The 20187-nt window shown below is 34.7% G+C and overlaps 2 protein-coding genes and 1 long non-coding RNA gene across 4 annotated transcripts; all 3 read right to left on the bottom strand.

Annotated features, from left to right (window-relative positions):
- Positions 1-733: 733 nt before the first annotated feature.
- On the bottom strand, positions 734-4755 carry LOC130967002 (uncharacterized). Of its 2 annotated transcripts, XR_009081306.1 has the most exons (4): positions 4278-4755; positions 3843-3990; positions 1001-3073; positions 734-914 (listed from the first exon to the last, which is right to left on the bottom strand). It is a non-coding gene; the product is annotated as an uncharacterized LOC130967002 (long non-coding RNA). The 2 variants fall into 2 exon arrangements; XR_009081305.1 differs by having other exon boundaries at positions 734-3073.
- A 5883-nt stretch (positions 4756-10638) lies between these two features.
- On the bottom strand, positions 10639-11760 carry LOC130966766 (uncharacterized). Its single transcript, XM_057891592.1, has one exon. The coding sequence runs from the start codon at positions 11758-11760 to the stop codon at positions 10639-10641; it is 1122 nt and encodes a 373-aa protein (XP_057747575.1).
- Positions 11761-11799: 39 nt separating this feature from the next.
- On the bottom strand, positions 11800-12504 carry LOC130966765 (uncharacterized). Its single transcript, XM_057891591.1, has one exon. The coding sequence runs from the start codon at positions 12502-12504 to the stop codon at positions 11800-11802; it is 705 nt and encodes a 234-aa protein (XP_057747574.1).
- Positions 12505-20187: the final 7683 nt, after the last annotated feature.

Below are 20187 nucleotides of genomic sequence, written 5' to 3'. Positions count from 1 at the left end.
TAATTTTTATTTATTTAGTTATTAGATTAAATTTTATATTTATGGATTTTAGGATTTTTTTTGTTTTAATCTAATAAGATGTTATAAATAGTTAAATATCTCTTTAGCTATTGTAATTGCAGTATTTAGTAATTCGAAGTTTGAAATTCTTTTTTGGTTTTGTGATGAAATTATGATGGGGACAAGTGAGATTGAGTAAGTCTTTCTCTTGTTGCATCAGAAAATTGGGTAAAAGGTTGAGTGATTCTTGTTGTATTCAATTTTCACTACAAGACGAACGGTGTTTAGCGGCGGTTTTTTTGCCGAATTGCGGCAGTTTGAAACCGCCGCGAAACCAAACGCCAGCGGCTCGAGGAACGTCGCCTATAAGGGCGCGGGGGTTGTATTTTGTGGCGGTTTCCAGCAACCGCTGGCATAACCGCCGCAGTTCAGGTATTTTGCGTCGGTTGTAATAGCGGCGGTTACAAACCGCCGCTAATTGATGCCACAATTTTTTTAAATATTTTTGCGGCGGGTCAAAACCGCCGCTATTTATTGCTGTTTTTTTTAATTTATAATATTTTAATCTGTGTTTCTTTAATTATCCTAGGGATAATTGTTTTTATGATTATTTCTTAATTTTATAAATCTTATTAATTTTCTTTAAAAAATTTAATTGAGCCAAGAATTCATGAATATTTAATTGCGAAACAAACTAACATATTTATATTAATATCAATAAAGTATTTCACTAGTCACAAAAAAAATTATTTTACTAATTAATAAAGCTGCATAGTCAACTAAACATATACTTCAACTAAATTTTCACACGACTCCTAATTTCTATTTTTCGCGATGTCTATCCAAAGAATTTATCCGAGTGTCTGATGGCAGCTCCCCACCTTACCGTTGAATCAGATAAATTAGCACAGTCTCTACACATAAAAAGGCAAATATAAAAATAAAAATAATAATATAAAATAACTTTATATTTCAAATGAAATTAAGAGTAACAGCTTACTTGAAACATAGAATCAGCAATGCAGAAGGAGCGGGCTAAGTGGCTATCATTTATGATCTATGTATGTATGACTTTGACGTTTAAAGGAAAGAGCTTATGCAGAAAAATAATTGCTTAAGAAGCCCAAAACGAAAAAAAAAACAACAACAAAGCCTTTGATTCTATTTCTTTTGTGAGTGATATGGATTCAAAATGCTTTAGTGGGTATCTTTAAAAGGTTGTAAAGCTTCAAACTTAAGCAGTGTCTTTGTGTTTGTGATCAAAACTTCATTCCTAAGACTTATGCACAACAATTACAAAATTTAGAACAGAAAAAATGTCACTGTTACTATGTATCTATGTTTTCTAGCATAGGGGCAATATGGTGGTAACAAAGAAAATAACACACAATTAGCTTTATGTACTACTCCACATTAGGCAAAGGTTATATATAGTTATACACCTTCACCACCTTACTTGTTTATTTTTTACACATTATGCAAAGTTTACTCTTTTAATAGTAATTGATTATTCTACAAATAAAATACTCTAAGAAGATTGTGCTAATGCTGCAAAACATGCATCAACAAAGTAAATTAATCTTGTCCTCATGCTTTAATCCCAGCTACAATAGCATTTACAAAATTATCCAATAACAAATGCTATAGCTACCCCAGCATGGCCCTTTTAAATAGTTACAAATGGCCATATATACATATAAATTGTTAACATAAGTAATCATTGCAACATATTCTAGAATCAGATCAAGTAACTAAAGAAAAAATATATTTCTTACACTCATGAATGAGACAATGGAAGCAATAAATCAATAAGGATAAGCTCAAACTCTTGTAATTGTATGTTAGCAGGGGTGTTATAAAGCTGTTAAAGACTATATTTTTAGGTGCTTTAAATTTATATCAGTACTATCTAATATTTATAATATTCTACATTGCAAGACTTAAACTGCTACATAAACATGCTTCTATTTACATGATCAATTGATTTTCTAAAAAATTTAAAAATTAAAAAAAAATATAAAAAAGAGAAGATAAAGGTGGCACAGTGCACTAGAGTCATATCAGGATATGATAAAGATACAGCATGGGCTACGGAGTTCCACATTCTTAAACAAAATACAGTGTAAAATAAAGCTAACCTTATAAATTAACACAAAAAAATAGTGTAAAATAAAACTAACCTCATTAGGGGTGAGCACGGGTAGCGGGTACCCGATTACCCACCCGAACCCGAACCAAACCAATCAAATTGGTTTTAGAACCGACGGGTAATCGGGTCCAACCCGAACCAAACCAATGACATTTGCTGATGATTGGTTCGGGTATCGGTTTTGGGGGTGCGGAACCCGAACCAACCCGTATACCCGATCATATATATATATATATATATATATGACTTTTTATGTGTTTTCTAACTCATAACGCTAATCCTATCTCACTAATGTTTAAATTTTAATGTGTTTTGGTTTTAGCTTCTTTCGAAGATTATTCACTAGACTTTTGTATTTAACTTCTAATATTTCTATTGCACTTTTATATTTTCATTAGACAAGATTATTTACTATTAATATGTTTGGATTTTGATGAGTTTAGTTTTTAATGTATTTCGTATTTAATATGTTTGCATTATTTCTGTTGATGTTACATGTTTATTGTATTTCTTGAATTTTTAAGATAAAAATTTCCCAATTTAGTTTTTTTTTTTTATGAATTTCAAAGGCATCGGGTACCCGCTACCCGAACCGAACCAATCCGCTCTTAATCGGTTTGGTTTGGTTCGGGTACAAACACAAAAAAATGCAAATTCGAACCAAACCAAATCAATTACTTTTTGATCGGTTCGGTTCTAATTTTATCTTGAACCCGAACCAAACCGACCCGTGCTCACCCCTAAACCTCATAATGTCTTGGAGAAAGGAATTAATTGAGTAGGTTACAGCAACTAATCTACATTCACTGAAAAATGAAGAAGGATATAGGTATAACTTAATCACGTGACAAAACATTCAATAAGATACATCCGACTGATCATTTGGACCCTTACCATCTCAGAATTGAACAAAGCCTTTTTGCCCTGCATATTTGCATGAAAAATTTGAATTTTTGGTAAGTAATTATTTGGGATTTAATCAATTAATACAAATAAAGGAGAACTTAAATCCTAGGAAAAAAGTGTAACTTAAAAATTGCAATACTCAACATAATTATTCAGAATATTGAGAATACAAACTTTGACAATGCTTTGACATATGACTATATCTTATTTACATGCAAAGAGACATTTTAGAACATATGTTTAGCACAAGTTCCTACAATGCTGAGAGGTAGGTTCTACTTTCAATTCTTCTCTTGCAACTTTATAATTTAGCATTGATTATACAATATAAACACAAAAACACAAAAACACAAAAATAGTTCACTGATCTTCTCATCATTACCAATTCAACATTCATGCAAATGCAATCGTGACCAAATTCTGCAGTACCAACATATTTTACTTGTGCTTTTGTTCTTTAAGTTTCAAATTTAAACATCATTTTAACATTGAATAGTAAGAAAAATAAGTCTGTTCAACATCTTTTAGCCCTCCAATCACTTTATCAGTTCTGAATTTGTTACGGGGCATCAGATTCTAAGATGTTTGTGCGGCTAATTTTCTTTGTGTTTCTTTTTCCAGTTGCTTTTAAAAAGTCAAAACAATATTCACTGAAGTGCTAAATTGAAATCAAGAAGAAAAAGTATTTTGTGAACCAAATTGAAATCTGAAACAAAAAAGAAAACTGAACCAAATTGAAAAGAGAATTTTTAGAGACCAATAATCTGAACCAACAAGATGAGCATACCTAGGAATGGGACCAGAAGGAGGAGAGAGCAGATCAACGGTGGACCCACCAGCATGGGGAAGCACGACGCAACTGGTACTGACCGGCGGTGCTACACGGCAGAAGGGATTCGCGCTTTTGCTCACAATCCTGTTACACGCTCCCAATTCTGTTTTACGTGAAGAAGATATGTTAATCTGATCAATCTACTTACAATTCGAAGAAAATCAATGCACCAAATATACATTATGTAATATGAGTCTAACTTTACATAATGTAAACTTGCAAACTATGCAGAAGAACCCTTGGATTTCAAAGAGGTTTCTTTATCATACTTCACTTAAGTAGGATGTGATGTGAATTTGGTGCAAACCTTGTGGCTTTTCTATGGGGTTTCGCTGACTCCAACGAAGAACAAGCTACAACCTTACTAACGAAGAGGGGTTTTGTACATACCAGTAATCTAAACGAAGAACCCATCCGCAACGGGAAGCGCGATGCAGTTGGTGCTGACGGGCGGAGGGGAACGGCGGCAAGGATTCGCACGCGGAGGTGCGTTTCATGCCTCTGCCCGTTTTGTGTTCACGCGAGGAAGATAACAAACTACGAATCTGATTCTGGGAACGGTTGACGGCAGTGACAGAAAGGTGGATCGGCAGCCACGCAACTCCACGGTGACACAGCGGGGCACGGTGAGCAGGGAAGAGTTTCGCACTCTGCACTCTCCCTTGGTGGGTTTCTCATTTTCTTGATTTAGGGTATTCTGAATTGGATTTGGGTAAAATCACTAGATGAATTGGGGTTAGCGGCGGGCTTCGTAGATTTGACACTAATTCAGTATGATTTGGCGTCGGATTGATGATTTGGGAAGGGATCGCAGCTATCTTCTCTAATTTGCTGCTATTGGAGAGACCGCAGGCAATTTGCCGCCGCTATTCTCCGCTTCTGTTGTAGTTTAATTTATCTTTTTTATTTTTATTTCAATTTTAATGTATCTTTTTTATTCAATTTCAATTCTTATCTTGTTTATCCTTTTTTTTTTCTTATTATGTAGTATTAGAACTCAGGTTTAGATTAATCCTTATTAATTTATGTCTGTTCTTCTTATATTCAAAAAATAAAAGAGTCCAGTGTCTTTCATGTCATTCTTTATATTCTTGTCTTTTTCGTTTGTATTTTATTAATATCTTGTTTATTTTATATTTAAAAAACAAATAAAAAATATACAGTACAAAAAAATATAAAAAAATTATCTTCTTTATATTTGTCCCTTTTCATATATTATTTTTCCAGCTATAAGATTCAATGACGAATCTTTTTTAAAAAGGAGAAAAATGATACGTGTTTCAAATGTTCGTGATATGAAGATATCAAATATTATTTAAAAGTTATTGATTTATTTTGATATATTTTGATTTTTATTTATCTAGTTATTAAATTGGGATTTATGTTTGTGGGTTTTAGGATTTTTTTAATTTTAATCTAATAAAAGATTATAAATACCTCTTTAACTATTGTAGTCGCAGTATTTAGTATTAGAGGTTTGAAAACTTTCCCTTTAGTTTTATGATAAAACTATGATGTGGACAAGTGAGGTTGAATGAATTCTTCTCTTATTGTATCAGAAAATTAGATAGAAAATTAAGGAGTCATTTCTATTTAATTTCTAAAATATAGTATAAAAAAGTTAAGTTAAAAAATTCCTTTCTTATTACGTCAAGAAATTAAATAAAAAATAGAATAATTTTATTTTTTATTAAATTTTAATTTATCTTTTTTTATTTCAATTTTACTGTATTTTTTATATTAATTTCAATTCATGTCTTGTTTTTTTTTATCATTGATAATATAGTTAAAAATATATATAAAAGTTCGGTCAACCTGATCTTTAGAATATATATATATATATATATATATATATATATATATATATATATGCTAATTAAGCTTTTTTTAAAAAAAGGAATGCGTTGTGTATATTGAAAACAACTATATATATATATATATATATATATATATATATATATATATATATATATATATATTACACTTATCACAGAAATTATTTTTAATATAAAAATAAAGATGATATTTTAATTAAATATTAATATTTAAAGTATATTACAATATTGTAAAAATTATTTAATACGCTTTTTAAATATTTTAATACGTTCTCCACATGTTGACTAATATATTCCCCACGTGTTGTCCTTCTACTTCACACCTCTATCCATACGTAAATACTTTAGATTCACCCATTTTCAGCTAATACACCACCCTAAACCCCATAACCAAATTCTTGAGCCACACTTATCACTTCAATAATTTTATCAACCAAAAATTTTAACCGGAGTTTATCCCGCATTTGGTAAGAAAATATATTGAAAGCGGAGTGAACTTTTGGACAGAGCGGAGTGATGTATACATAGGTGTATTACTTTGATATTATTCATTAGAAATTGATGTTTGTATTTTTTTTATGGGGGTAAAATACTGATTTGATTTTTAATATTTGGAATAAATTTTATTTTGGTTTTTCTTTTACATTATTAATTCTTTAAGAGAAGTTTAAAGAGATAAAAAAATAAATAAAAAAATAAAATTTGAATTTGTTGAAAAAGTAAAAATAGGACATAATTTTAATAAAAATATTATTAACAGTACATTAATTTTGTTAAATGTTAGTAAAAAATTTGATAATAAAATAATATTAATATTATTTTAAATATTTTAAAATAAAAATAAGATGATTAAAATATAAAAAATTAAAATAAAATTTATTCTAAATATTAAAGACTAAAACAGTATTTTAATTTTTTTATATTTTTAAAATATTTTTATTCTTTATCTTTTTTATTAATAAATTTAATATTAAAAATAAAAAATATAATAAAATATTGCATATAATATTACCTTTTATTAATTTGTCTTCAGAAGAAAGAATATTCTCTTGGATATTGGTATGGAGTATGGACCATACAAATGTGGTATAGTAGCACGTACATTAGACTCCGCATGTGGGTCCCACTCTCTGCGTCTCCACGTGACTTGCATTCACTTTCTCCCATTTCCCTTTGTCTCCTTTTGCTCCATATTTTCTTTCGTCCACCACTTTTTTTTTTTTGTGTCCTTTCATCCCCACACTTACTTTGCCTTCTTTTTATTTTCTAGTAAATCTTAGTTAATTCTCTACCATTTTTTTTTCTAGAAATCCCTCGATTTAGCCAATCAAAAAATAATTCGTTACAAACTAAAATTTTATTTAAAAATTTATTATTAATTAATAAATTATTATATATACAAAATAAAATTTAAATTCTGAATATTTATTTAATCTGACTAATAAATTAACTATTAACTCAAATTGGTCATTTTTTACTAATTAATATCACTAATTATGAATTTCGAATAAACATGTATTAACAAAGAGAGTAAATGTGATTATTTCAACATGTTTTCAATCATGTGTGTGTGTGTATATATATATATATATATATATATATATATAATTAGTTAATAGGTAAAATTAAATTTCATTTCTAGATAAATTGTCTACCAATTTCCGAGTTAATCTTATTTTAAACAAGTGAGTCATTAAATAGAATCGAAATTCAATTTACTTTTGCTATGCCAAATTTGCACCATAATTGGCTGATAATTATACTGTACATTGTAATGTATAACAAAACAATCCCGTTAACTAATCAATTAAGATAGAGTTTAATTAACAATAAATCAACAAATATATTTAAATTATATTTCATACTAATTAATTATTATTAATTAATGATTATTTAAATTTTATTTTTTTTAAAATATAAAATTATTAATTATTAATTATAATTATTTAAAATTAACTAATTAAAAAATATTTACTTAATACTTTTTCATAACTAAATAAGCAAAATACTAGGATATTTCAGACAAGTATTCCATTTCCGTTTTGTTAGTGATCGGTAATTAGAAAAACGTAACGTGTACGCTAACATCTCATTTGTAAAAAAACTAAAAATACGAGAAAATAAATAAAAATGATGAAAAATTCATCAGTTAGTTTTCAACGAAGCTTCCCCTCTCTCGGGTGAAACTACATGAGTGGTAATTGGTTAGCAACAGGCTACAGCACTTTTGCGTAGGGTGTATATATTATATATACGTATATTGACCTATGTTTTAAATTTGGCAACCGTATGCGTACAGGATTAATTTAAAACGGAATTAGGAGGGGAGACTTAACTATGGTAAAAAAAAAAAAAAAACAGTTGTTTGTTTTCATGTTTAAGAAGCAAAGTGATAATCAACGTTAGATAATGCAACTAATTAAAATTGGTAAGCAATGAGTATATAGGAATTGTCAAATTGTCCAGCTAGAATTGTACCATTTTATCCCAAAAAAGAGATGAAGCTGCTATAATTATGTCATTCTTTTTAAAAAATCTTCCTTCATTAATTAACTATATAAGGTCATAAATTGTATACTTATAAGTTGGTATTCTTTAGATATACACAAATTATAACTTCTAACTGAACCAAAATCAAGAACATTCACATTACAATAATAGGAAATTTCGTGGTACTTTTTCTTTTAGTATAATTTTTTCTGAGGGCAAAAAACACAATTAAGTCAAACTTAAAATTACTTCGCGAATTAGCCAAAGTACATTATTATGTAATTCGAACCAATGGAGCTCGAATTATGATGAAACACGTGATGAATATAATTCGAATATATGTGGTTCGAACTACAATTGAGCATAATTCGAACTAGGTGAGTTCGAATTATACACTTGGATGCTTCACCAAGTAATTCAAACCTAGTTGGTTTGAATTAGTCATATTTTGCCTCAAATAGTAATTCGAACTGAGCTGGTTCGAATTACACAGGTCTCAGCTATACAAAGAGTTCGAATCAGCCTCATTCGAATCACTTTTCCATTCTAATACCCCACAAAATTCCAGAGAAAACGACCCAGATTTGATCCGAGAAAGACTCGAATAGAATACTCAGCCGATGGGGGACGATCCGAAAAGGCTATATCGGTTGGACGGAGTTGCTCATATAGCCGGGGTCATCAACGACGAGGTTAGTAGACAGAAATCTTTGTGCTAGCGGTTTATCTGAGTTAGTGGTTTTGCATGCGGTTTTAGTGACGGTTTATGTTAGCGGTTTATCCTAGTGGTTTTGCATGCGGTTTAGTTGCTGGTTTATGTTAGTGGTTTTTGTTAGTGGTTTTGCATGCAGTTTTAGTTGGTGGTTTAGTTGGTGTTTATGTTAGTGGTTTTATGTTAGTAGTTTTGTATGCGGTTTTGTTGATAGTTTATGTTGGCGGTTTATTTTGGTGGTATTGGGAGTGGTTTATTGTGTAATTTTGTGTGCGGTTTATGATAGTGGTTTTGCATGTGGTTTTCGTTAGTAGATTTGTATGCGGTTTACGTTAGCGGTTTAAGCATGTGGTTTTGCAACAGGTTTGTTATATTAGTTTTGCATGTTGATTCTGTTAGTGGTTTCCATTAGTGGTTTCTGGTGTTGGTTATTTTTGTTACTGGTTTTCTACGTGGTTCTAATAATGCGGTGCATGTAATGCGCAGCCACATCGATGCATCAGGAGCATGCGGCGGCAGCAGGGCATGCGACTCGATGAACGGTATGTTCTGTACTTGCAGATGGCTGGATTATACCATCTTGCGAGGCTGAACGATAGATGGTTCCGATTAGATGAGCCCCTTGTCAGTGCCTTTGTCGAGCGGTAGCGTTCGGAGACGCACACCTTTCATATGCCGTTCAGAGAGTGCACGATCACACTTCAGGACGTGGCGTACCAGTTGGGGTTGCCAGTGGACGGGCGTTATATCAGCGATTGCCTTACAGATTTCCAGATATACATCCAGGGTGGCCGTCCAGCTTGGGTGTGGTTCCAGGAGTTGCTTGGAGTGATTCCTCCTCCGAGCCAGGTTCAGAAGTTCGCAGTAAACTGCACCTGGTTCCAGGAGACTTTTGGAGAGTGCCCCGAGGGAGCCGATGAGGAGACTGTGCGGCGCTTTGCTCGTGCCCACATCATGATGTTGTTGGGCACTCAGCTGTTTGCCGACAAGTCCGGCAACCGCATTCACATCAGATGGCTTCCTTACGTAGCTAGGCTTGAGGAGATGGGTACCTACAGCTGGGGGTCTGCAGCACTGGCATGGTTGTACCGGTGCATGTGCCGAGTGGCGAACAGACATGTGGTGAAGTTAGCGGGCCCACTTCAGCTACTTCAGTCCTGGATCTTCTGGCGCTTTCCTAGGTTTAGGCCTGCCGGGTATGATACGTGCAGCTGGCCGTTGGCCTCGAGGTACTTTAGTCAGACTTCTCTATTTCAATTTAACATAGCTAATTCCATGTACGCTTCTAACGTATTACAAATCTGTCGCACCTTTAATTAGCCATAACACCCATGTGAGATGCAGGTGGTCAGGTTACAACCCTTCAGGTTACAACCCATGTCGGAGTGGTCTCTGCTGCGGTGAACTCCGAGTTATCCCTGTCGTACAAAGTCACCGTGAAGCACCTCGCCGTCTTCAAGTTGGCTTCAATACACTTCACCAAGTGCTGACTGAATTCTTGTCCGGTTCCCAGCTGGGCCTCAGCCTCTCTCCCCTTGCGAACAAACTGTTCGGCCAGCCTTCCATATGTTGCCTTCACCAACAAGCACACAGGGAGGTTTCTGACACCCTTGAGGATTGAGTTCACACACTCGAAGATATTCGTCGTCATGTGCCCGAATCTCTGCCCCTCATCACAATGCTGAGTCCACAAGGAATACTCTTTCCGGTTCGCTCACTCACACATCGTCGGGTCTTCAGACCGTAGAATATCAAACCAGTAATCGAACTCCACTTCGGTCTTAGCGTACGCCGCGTTGACAAGAAGCCTCCGTGCGTCTTTGTCCTTGAAGGTTAGGGCAAAATTTGCCGCTACATGTCGAATATAGAATGCCTGGTATGCAGATGGAGGTAACCAGCCTCCGTCGGGAGCCTCAAGCGCGGCCTTGATGCCGTTATGCCTGTCCGATATAACCAGCAGACCCGGCTGCAGTGTGACGTGCTGACGCATGTGGGAGAGAAAGAAGGACCAAGACTCAGCATTCTCACCATCGACTAGTGCGAATGCAACAGGGAGTATGTTGGAGTTCCTGTCCTGTGTGATCGTGACAAGCAACGTTCCCCCATACTTGCCATACAGATGGGTGTCGTCAATACTAACCAGTGGCTTGCAATGACGGAATGCCTTGATACACGGTGGAAACGTCCAGAACAGTCTGTGAAAATAAGCTTGAGACTCGTCCAGCTGTCCACCAACTCGAACAGGGCTCGTCCTAAGGACTGCAACAGTACCATGCATCGTCAACTGGACTCCCAACACCCACCTGGGGAGCTCGTTGTACGATTCATCCCAGTCGCCATAGATGAGGGCAATATCCTTCTGCTTCACCAACCAGACCCTCCTATACGTCGGCCTAAATCCAAAGTGTGCGGCAGTGGCATTTAGGAGCACCTTGATGCTGATGGATGCATCAGCCCTAACCATTGGCATAATGAATGCCGATATCACATGATAATCCAAACTCCTGTGGTCGTTGGAGATGGAGGTGGCGAGACAGGTATGAGGTCCATTGTACCGTTTGACCTCCCAAATGCCCTTGCGCTGCCGGAGACTCAGCCGAATCAACCATGTGCACCCATTCCCGAACTCAGAACACTTTCCCGCATACTGGCGATAGTCAGACTCCACTACCTTATAATGTACCCCTCGATGGATGCTGTAAGTCTTCACACTTAACAGGGCCTCATCTTTATCCTGAAATTGCTGACCAACCTGGAACTCTGTCAGACCAGCAGTTCCTTCCACATCTCTAGCTCCAAATCCAGCAGGCTGCCCAGGAACCCCCTCCTGCCTCATGGCATCCAAGTCCAAAGAGGAAAAATGTGATGGGTACTGCTATGTGCCAGAGCTAGAACTACCTCCCGCCCCGGCAGGCTCGCTCGCTCCAATATCATCGCCACTGTCATCAGCAATCATATCCGGCTCGACATCATCGTCCTCTGGATCATCCAACAATCCCTCTCCAACCCCAGGTGGTGCAGCACACTGTAAAGAGGTCGACAGAAATTCCCCTGTTCTGACCTCGTCGCCTACACTGCCGTTGAGATCAACAGCGAACGAAGGGGAGGCGACAGGTTGGACGGGTGACTCATACGCAGGGACGGAGGAAGAAGCAACGGCAGGTCTGGAGCTAGAACCGGCTGCCGTGGCTAAAGTGGTGGTATTTCGGTTTGAACCCCCCGAGCTGGATACCACATCAACCAACTTTGCCAACAGTTCTGGTGTCCTCACTTCTGGAAACTGCCGGCGACAATGAAACATGACCTGCAAGTCTTCATCACTCCCGATCGTGAAACAATCATACTTCACGGTTTTCTGGAGCACCGTGATTGGAATGTGATAGAAAAACTTCTTAACTTGCTTCACACCATCCAGACCAAGTTTCAGCAGTACAGAGCTAACAAGGTCATCATAACTCGTCGTCGGCCTCACGATAATACAAAGAGGATCCTTATCAGTGAACTTCACACCGGAACGAGTTTTCCTCTTAATCGATCCTCTGTGGTGAACCAACACTACAAAACTCTCCTCACTAGCCATCTTACCCCCTCTAATGAGAGCAACTCACGTTTACACCATATATATACAGGTCTGGTCCTAACTAATTCGAACCAGCCTAGTTCGAAATAAGATTTGTGTAATTCAAACCAGCATGGTTCGAATTACTTTGGGAAGCTCGCACCTATGTAATTCGAACTCATCTAGTTCGAATAACGTATGGTTGTAGTTCGAACCATGATGGTTCGAATTAGTGTGAATTTCGCTCTAAAGCAATTCGAGCTGAATCGGTTCGAATTATATACAAATGTAATTCGAACTAAGCTGGTTCGAATTGCATAGAGATGTGCTTTGGTTGATTGATGAAGCAATTTTTAACTTGGCTGATTCACATAAATTATGGCTTTCCTTGGTTTATTTCTGTTTTTTGCCCTTTTTATGATCTTATAGTTTTATTATCATTTTTTAATTAAGTATTTACAGTTTAAAAGTTTGTTATTAGATTTTTATATTAAATAAAAATTTATAATTAAATTCTTAGTAATTGATTGTTTTTTTTTCAAAATATATTAATCCTAAAATATATTTTCTTTTATAGTATTTCATAATTCATTCCACATCACACACGCAAACAAACATTTTTTAAAAAAAAATAAACAAAAAATAATTAAAAATGACCTAATTAAAAACTTTTATCTAATATATATAAAATTTAATTACAAATTTTTAAATTATAAAAATTTAATTAAAATTTTGATAAAACTATAAAAATAAATAGAATAATTAATTCTTAATAAGGCTAGTTGTTGCTTTGTGTCCATCCAATATATATTGTTTTACGTGTGTTATATACGTATCAAATTTACAAAGAAGACGTGAAACGTGATGCTTGTAAGAAAAATTGAAGCATATGAAGCAAGCGTGGCAATGCAACCATAAGTATTAATAATATTGTTGTATTATTTTCCCCCATTAATTCATATAATATCGGAAGTGATGGCATAATTGCTAGCAAAAAATATAGATATATACACGGGAGTACATTTATGCCCTAAGTATTGCAGCTTTAATTTCATGTAGGCACGTACAGCTTGCAGAAGAAAATACTAATTCCCTGCATGCGGTTTTAATCATAGATAGATTACATTGTTAATTGTTATGTATATACCGAATACAATAAATCTGGAACGTAACCCATGCACGTGCCAAATTGCAGGACATGTTTATATGCGTTAAGACTTTATAAACTTTAATTTGTTAATAAGGGGATATGCTTCCGTGTTGTGTGTACACAAATTATAATTAGTACATGCGTGCGTATTCTTCATAAGTTTCATTGAACATGACCAAGATATGTTTGGCTTTTGACTAGCAGTTTGATTTGATTCAATTACGGCTAGAACTTGTAAAAGGTGGCAACGTTTACAGGATCATATGCAAATCAAAATTTCTATTTCTTTTACTTGTAGCCTTGTTCTTCATTTTATTTTCGGGAACCAAGTAATTAGTAATTAATTATAATGAAATTAGTCATTTAAAACTTAGATGCGTAGACAATATGTAAAGTGCATTAATTAATATGTCTTTCTTTTTGATATTATATTTTGGTGCATTTCGTAATATATATGAAAACTAAAAGAGAGAATAATAAAAATAGTATCTTACCTAATATATTGATGACACAAGTAGATGGCTAAATATACATACAATAATGTGAAAGAAAATGGATTTGGAAACGTGCGAAGGGAAGATAGAATCACATTTTTCTTTGAGCACAAGTTAAGAAAATAATAAAAGATGTGTCATGTGTGGTAGAAGATGACTTGCTCGTTATTATTGGATTCACTGCAAGATAGATATATTCAATACAATATTTTCAGTTTTATATAGAATTCAAATTCAAATAACATTATAATCGTGTTTCGAAGAACCAAAAAAACCTAATAATCCAAATATATTAATTACAAGAATGGATTTGAAGGGGGAAAAGAAGAGTGAGATCCAAAAAAAGGTTGAACATTATGGACCCTATTGATAATATAAATGAAGGGAGGGGCAAAAATATAAAGTATGAGATAAGAGCATGAAGAGGGGAAAGCAAAGACACGAAAATGGAGCGACAGCTGCTGCTGGGTGTCCACAGTTGTGTGGTGCCCTACCTCCCAGGCGCATCAAAGTTCTTATCGTCATTCGTCACATAAAAATAATAAATAAATAGAAAACAAAAAGGCGCAAACCATGGTTAGGTTAAGGGGGGGGGGGAGTGGGGAGTGTTAAATGCGCCCTGTCTACCCATACCATGCCCCATTGCATATGCACATCGCTGCCCGTTAATAGCACGACAGTGCCATTTCCCAATAAAAACACAACAACTTTCCCGCCACCGTCAACTACACACGCCGTTAACTCCCCACACCAATTCCTACCGTAGTTGTAAAAACTAAACCGGACTGGCCGGTTCGATTAAAAAACTGCACAAGGTAAAGAATTGGAGAGAACCGATTTGAACCGATCGGTTTTGATAAAACCGGAGAAGCGACAGTTTTGTGTAATCCAATTGGTTCGAAACTTTTTTTTTCTTTACCAAAACGACGTCGTTTTGGTCTGTTTTAAAAAAAAAACACCCCTAACCCTAATGTCCTAAACGGTTACCCTTCTTCGAAAGCTCTCTTCCTCACCTCATCACACCATAGTCTCTCAGTCTCTCTCAATCTCACTCCAGAACTAACAATCATTGGTTGTCTCCTCTGCTTCGTATCGCCGGCTACGGTGCGTCTCCAACTACGCTGCGTCTGTAGCTTTCCTGCGTCGTCGCATCTTTGGCTCGCAAGCAACATACCTCGTCGCGTCTTTGGCTCGCAAGCAACCTGCCTCGTCGCGTCTCATTGCTCCGCGTCTCTCGTCGTCGTTGTCGCGTCCTCTCCGTCTCTGCTGCCTCCCCCTCGTCAGAGTCTACTTTGCCGTTCTCGGACAAGTTGGTCTCCTCATTTTTCTGTGCTCGTGAAGTGAAACCCATTATTTCTGTTTTTTTAGTTATTCGTTGGATTTTAATTTGATTAAGTGAGTGAATAACTGATTAATGATGGTGAATTGTTGATTATGAATCTGTTTATATTATGTTGTTAATTATAACTTATTAAATTTGTGATTCTTGGCCGTGTAACATATATAGGTTAATGGCAGATTGATATTTTTTTTTAATTATTAGTGTTTCTGGTTGTTTTTGTGTGCTTGTTGTCCGAACATTATTATTCATGTTTCCTCTCTTTGCCTTGTGAATATATAGGATAGAGATAGTTATTGGAAGATGATGCAGAAATATATTGGCGCAGATGTAACATCAATGGTGACATTACCAGTTATTATCTGTGAGCCAATGACTATGCTTCAGAAAATGGCAGAGGTCTGATAACTAGGAGATGCCGGTTGTTATTATTTATATATTTTGTGTAAGATCCGAGAAAAATTAACTAGTAAATTGATTAATTAAAACTGTATTAATGGGATTAAAGCGCCCGGAATATGTAAAAATATTAGAAACTATAATTTAGAAATTTAACAGTAAAATTTGAATTAAGAAAATTAAATTGAGCGCGACAATATAATTATTTTGGGAAAAACGCGAACTGATATTAAAATTAGTTGTACCGACTTAAATTTGTCCGGTACTGTAAATGAGAAAAATTGAAAATGTGAAAACGATAAGGAAAAATATTTAAAATGAAAGTTCGAGCACCTATTTTAAAAGTTTTGGCCCAAAGTTGGATCAAGAAGCTAAGAACTTGAGTTGGACCACACTTGGGCCCAAGCTTAAGTATATATAGCCCACGCACTTAATAAATTTCAGCTAATCCTCTTCATTTTGAGAGAGAGCAACGTTGATGGAGAAGAGAAAGAAGAGAGAAATAAACTCTAGCTTCATACACTTTCAATCCACCATAACTTTTGCTCCGAATCTCCGATTAACAAGTTGTTTGCAGCCACGCGACGCTCTCCTCATCATCTTCAATTATATCTGATTAGTTTGGTGAGTAAGTTAAAATCCTAGCTCTAATTTCTCATTCACATATAATTTTGTATTTTGAACTTGGGTATTGAAGATTTTTAGTGATTTTGATGTTATAGGAGTTCTCTAGCTTGTGTTATTGGTGGTTTTCGTCATTAAATTCAGTGGGTAAAGATAAAGATTCCTTTTTTCCTCTTGGTTCATCAATTTCTATAAGCTCTAGTTTTGACATTGTGCCAAATTATATGATATGGTATTAGATTGAGTAATAAGAAGCTTGACTTGGTAGGATTGTGGAATTGAGGGTTGGAAGTTGGAAGGAAAAGCTTGAAATTTGCGACATTAAGGTATAGCTTTAAGTTTCAGGTAAATACCACGTAATGTGACATGAAATAGGCTAGTGGACCTAAAATTATTGTTGAATTGTTGTGGTTGATTGTTTGGTTTAGTAAAAATTGTGATATGTTGGGTGTTTGATTGATTTGGAATAAATGTGATGATGGATTAGTATAAATTTATGCATATATGTGAATGATATTGTGGTATGATTGAATATGATGCTTGCTTGTTGTGAAAATTGGGTCGGAGGCTGTGATAGGATGATAAATCCCTATGTGGTAAGTTGAAGTAAGTGGTGTGAATTGTTGAATGAGAATGAGATGATTGATTATAATTTGGTTGTGATATTGTAAATTGAGTGGTAATATTGATTATGATAATGTTTGATGAGAAAATTGAGCCAGAGGCCGTGATAGGGTGAAAAATCCTCTATTTGGTAAGTTGAGATAATCATTGGTGTACCATGTTATAAATTATTGGAAATAACGATAATGAGTTGGATGATTGGCTTTGGTTTGGTTGTGAATATTAGAATTATGAATGTTGTGTGTTGTTATTGAATGGATATAGTTGATAGAATGTGTTAAATAAGTTGGAAGTGGGTTGATTTAGGTTTGAAATGGTTGAGGATTAATAAACGAGTATTTGAAATACGTAGAAATAGTTTTGGAATGGTTTAGGATTGAATTGGATTGAGAATTTATGAAATTGAGCAATGGTGTAAATTTGGTAAAAAATCAATTTTTAGCCAACTTCGATGGGTCATAACTTGGCACTCGGAGTTTGGATTTAAGCAAAACTTGTCTTAAATTAAAGTTAGTTGAAAGATCTTTAAAACCATCTAAGAATGAAAGAAAATATAATTTTGTAGAAAAAGTAATGAATGATTGAAAATTGGATTCTAAATTTAAAATCTAAGAGTTTGTAGAAAACAAAAAATTTTGGAATGTGTGCGCATGCACAAGGTTGTGCATGTACACAAGTCAGAACGGATGAAGCGACTCGTGCGTACGCACAAGGAATGTGCGCACGCATGAGAGGAATTTTACAAGTTGTGCATACGCACAACTTGTCATGCGTATGCACAAGCAGGGAAATGCTTCTGATATGTTCGTACGCACGCACAAGGTGATGCATATACACAAGTCTTAAGTATAGAGACGGTAGATTAGATGGTAGAAAGCATTGAGAAGAAAATTATTGAGTTGAAATGAGTTGAGGGTGATTAAAGGGATGAGTTGATATGATTGGATGATGGAAATGAGTTTGATTGATATGATACCTCTCTGGGTAGATGTAAGGGTTGTGGTCCCACTTATTCCGGATTGAGATTGGAACTTCATGGGTAGATGCAACAGTTGTGGTTCGCCCCATTTGCTATGGATTGTGATTAGAACTCCTTAGGTAGATGCAAGGGTTGTGATTTGTCTTATTTGCTTCGGGTTGAAATTTGAGACACTTTGTTGACTCTCCGTCGCAAGATATGGCCAGACACTTAGATCTTCCCAGATGATTCCCCCAAGAGAAGTTGATGAATATGAATACCTCTTGGAATGCGTGCACAGAAGGACTGTTTAGGGTTTGCTATCGGACATGTCGGGTTTTGGCTTATAACTGACAGATGAGCTCATTGGCCATAGGACAGGCATGCATCATTTGCATTTGTGTGTATTGATTGGGTGTGCATCTTGTATTTGGTTTGCCTTTTTGAATAATTGTATCTATATGCTATTTGAGCTAATTACTTTATCTGTTCTCTCTATTTGTGTATTCTTTATACTGTTTTGTATATGTTTGAACAACTGAGAGATCCTTTATGCTGCTCGTGGTGACACTGAGGGTTATTCCTGATGTGATGATTGGAGGTTTGTGAGAAACTGAGAATAAATAGATAGATTAGAAATCCTTAGGTAAGTTGCCATTTTCTGGTGTAGTAAGAACCCTAGGTTTGGATCCAGGAAACTTTGAAGATTAAGATTGTCTTGAGAGTTTCTGTTACCTTATATTGTATCGATTCAACACTTTTACCCTACTGAGAATCCGGTGGTTTGGGTTCTCACCCATATATTATTTCTGTTTTTCAGATGCAGGTCCCAGCGCTTCTCAGTGAGAAGGATTTTTATCTGGAAGATAGTGAAGAAGACTTTTGTTTCTGTTTTGGTTTTAGATTCTCTCTTTCTTTTGAAAAAATTTATGTGATGTATTTATTATAAAAATTTGCCTTTAGAGGCTTATAATGTCTTTTTAGAGAGATAAATTATGTATATCAAACTGTTATACTATTATAACTCTAGCTGGCTTAATCTTCGTTGGCCAAGACTAGTAGATAGTTTTGTATACTTACATATGTCTCCTTACTCTTATTCTTTCTTTAAGCTTTCAATTATCTACTTTTCTGTCGCGCTTATGCATGTTAATGAGTGTGAACAATTGGCAAATTATCTTTTATACGAGGTTTAAATTCTCTTACAAGCTTCTAGCTTAATATCTTATTCTATACATAAGTATTTATATTTCAGCCTTGTGTCGTAGCACCAAACCCTCATTGAATTATGACTTAAACACAAGACTTTGAAGGATAGGGTGTTACATTTTGTAATGCCAATTGATTGAGTTTTTATATCACATGACCTAGTTGATGGAATACTCCTACTTGTTGGATCGGGTTGATGAATCAGAGGATCCATATATGCAGTTGATATATGCATGTAAGTTCTTCTTCCCCTTGTACTTCTCTTTTCATGTATTTTGTTTCAATGAACTTTGCGTGCAGGTACAAGATTTCAGGTCCTAATGTCAGCAATTATTGGGTTAGCCATAAAGTACATGTTGGTGGGAGTGATGTAGATGATGTAAATAAATCTACTGTTGACAATTAAATTGTACATATCCTTTAACTCCCTTTGTGTTGTTCAATTTATGTGAATTTTTATGGGCAAATTAGTCAAATCAGCATCCCTAAAAAAATACAGTATATTTAGTTATTGATTCTCATGTAAAAAGAAGTACTAATGTACACACTTCTAATCTATTAAGTTGTTAATTTGTGATTAATCTCTTTATTCAGTATCTTTTAACGTTTTTTTGGTAACGAGATAAAAAGATACTATAAATAAATCAAATTATGATTAATTGTAGCTATTTATGTAAAAAGTTTTGAGATTAAATTGTAAATACAGGTATTAAAAGTGAAGTTGGTTTATTTATAGTTAATTGAAGGTTATGCATATTGTTGTGTACTGAATGTATTGTATGTAACTTGTTTGCAATCAAATTTTGTGTGATTTCATGAAGCAATTGGAAACTACTCCTTGAAAAATATTTGTCAGATGAAGAATAATACTCCAACTTAGAAATTACTCTTTGAATATAGTTTATAG

Source organism: Arachis stenosperma, chromosome 3 (assembly GCF_014773155.1).
Source record: "Arachis stenosperma cultivar V10309 chromosome 3, arast.V10309.gnm1.PFL2, whole genome shotgun sequence".
Classification (NCBI taxonomy): domain Eukaryota; kingdom Viridiplantae; phylum Streptophyta; class Magnoliopsida; order Fabales; family Fabaceae; genus Arachis; species Arachis stenosperma.
This window is presented reverse-complemented; position numbering and strand designations above follow the sequence as displayed.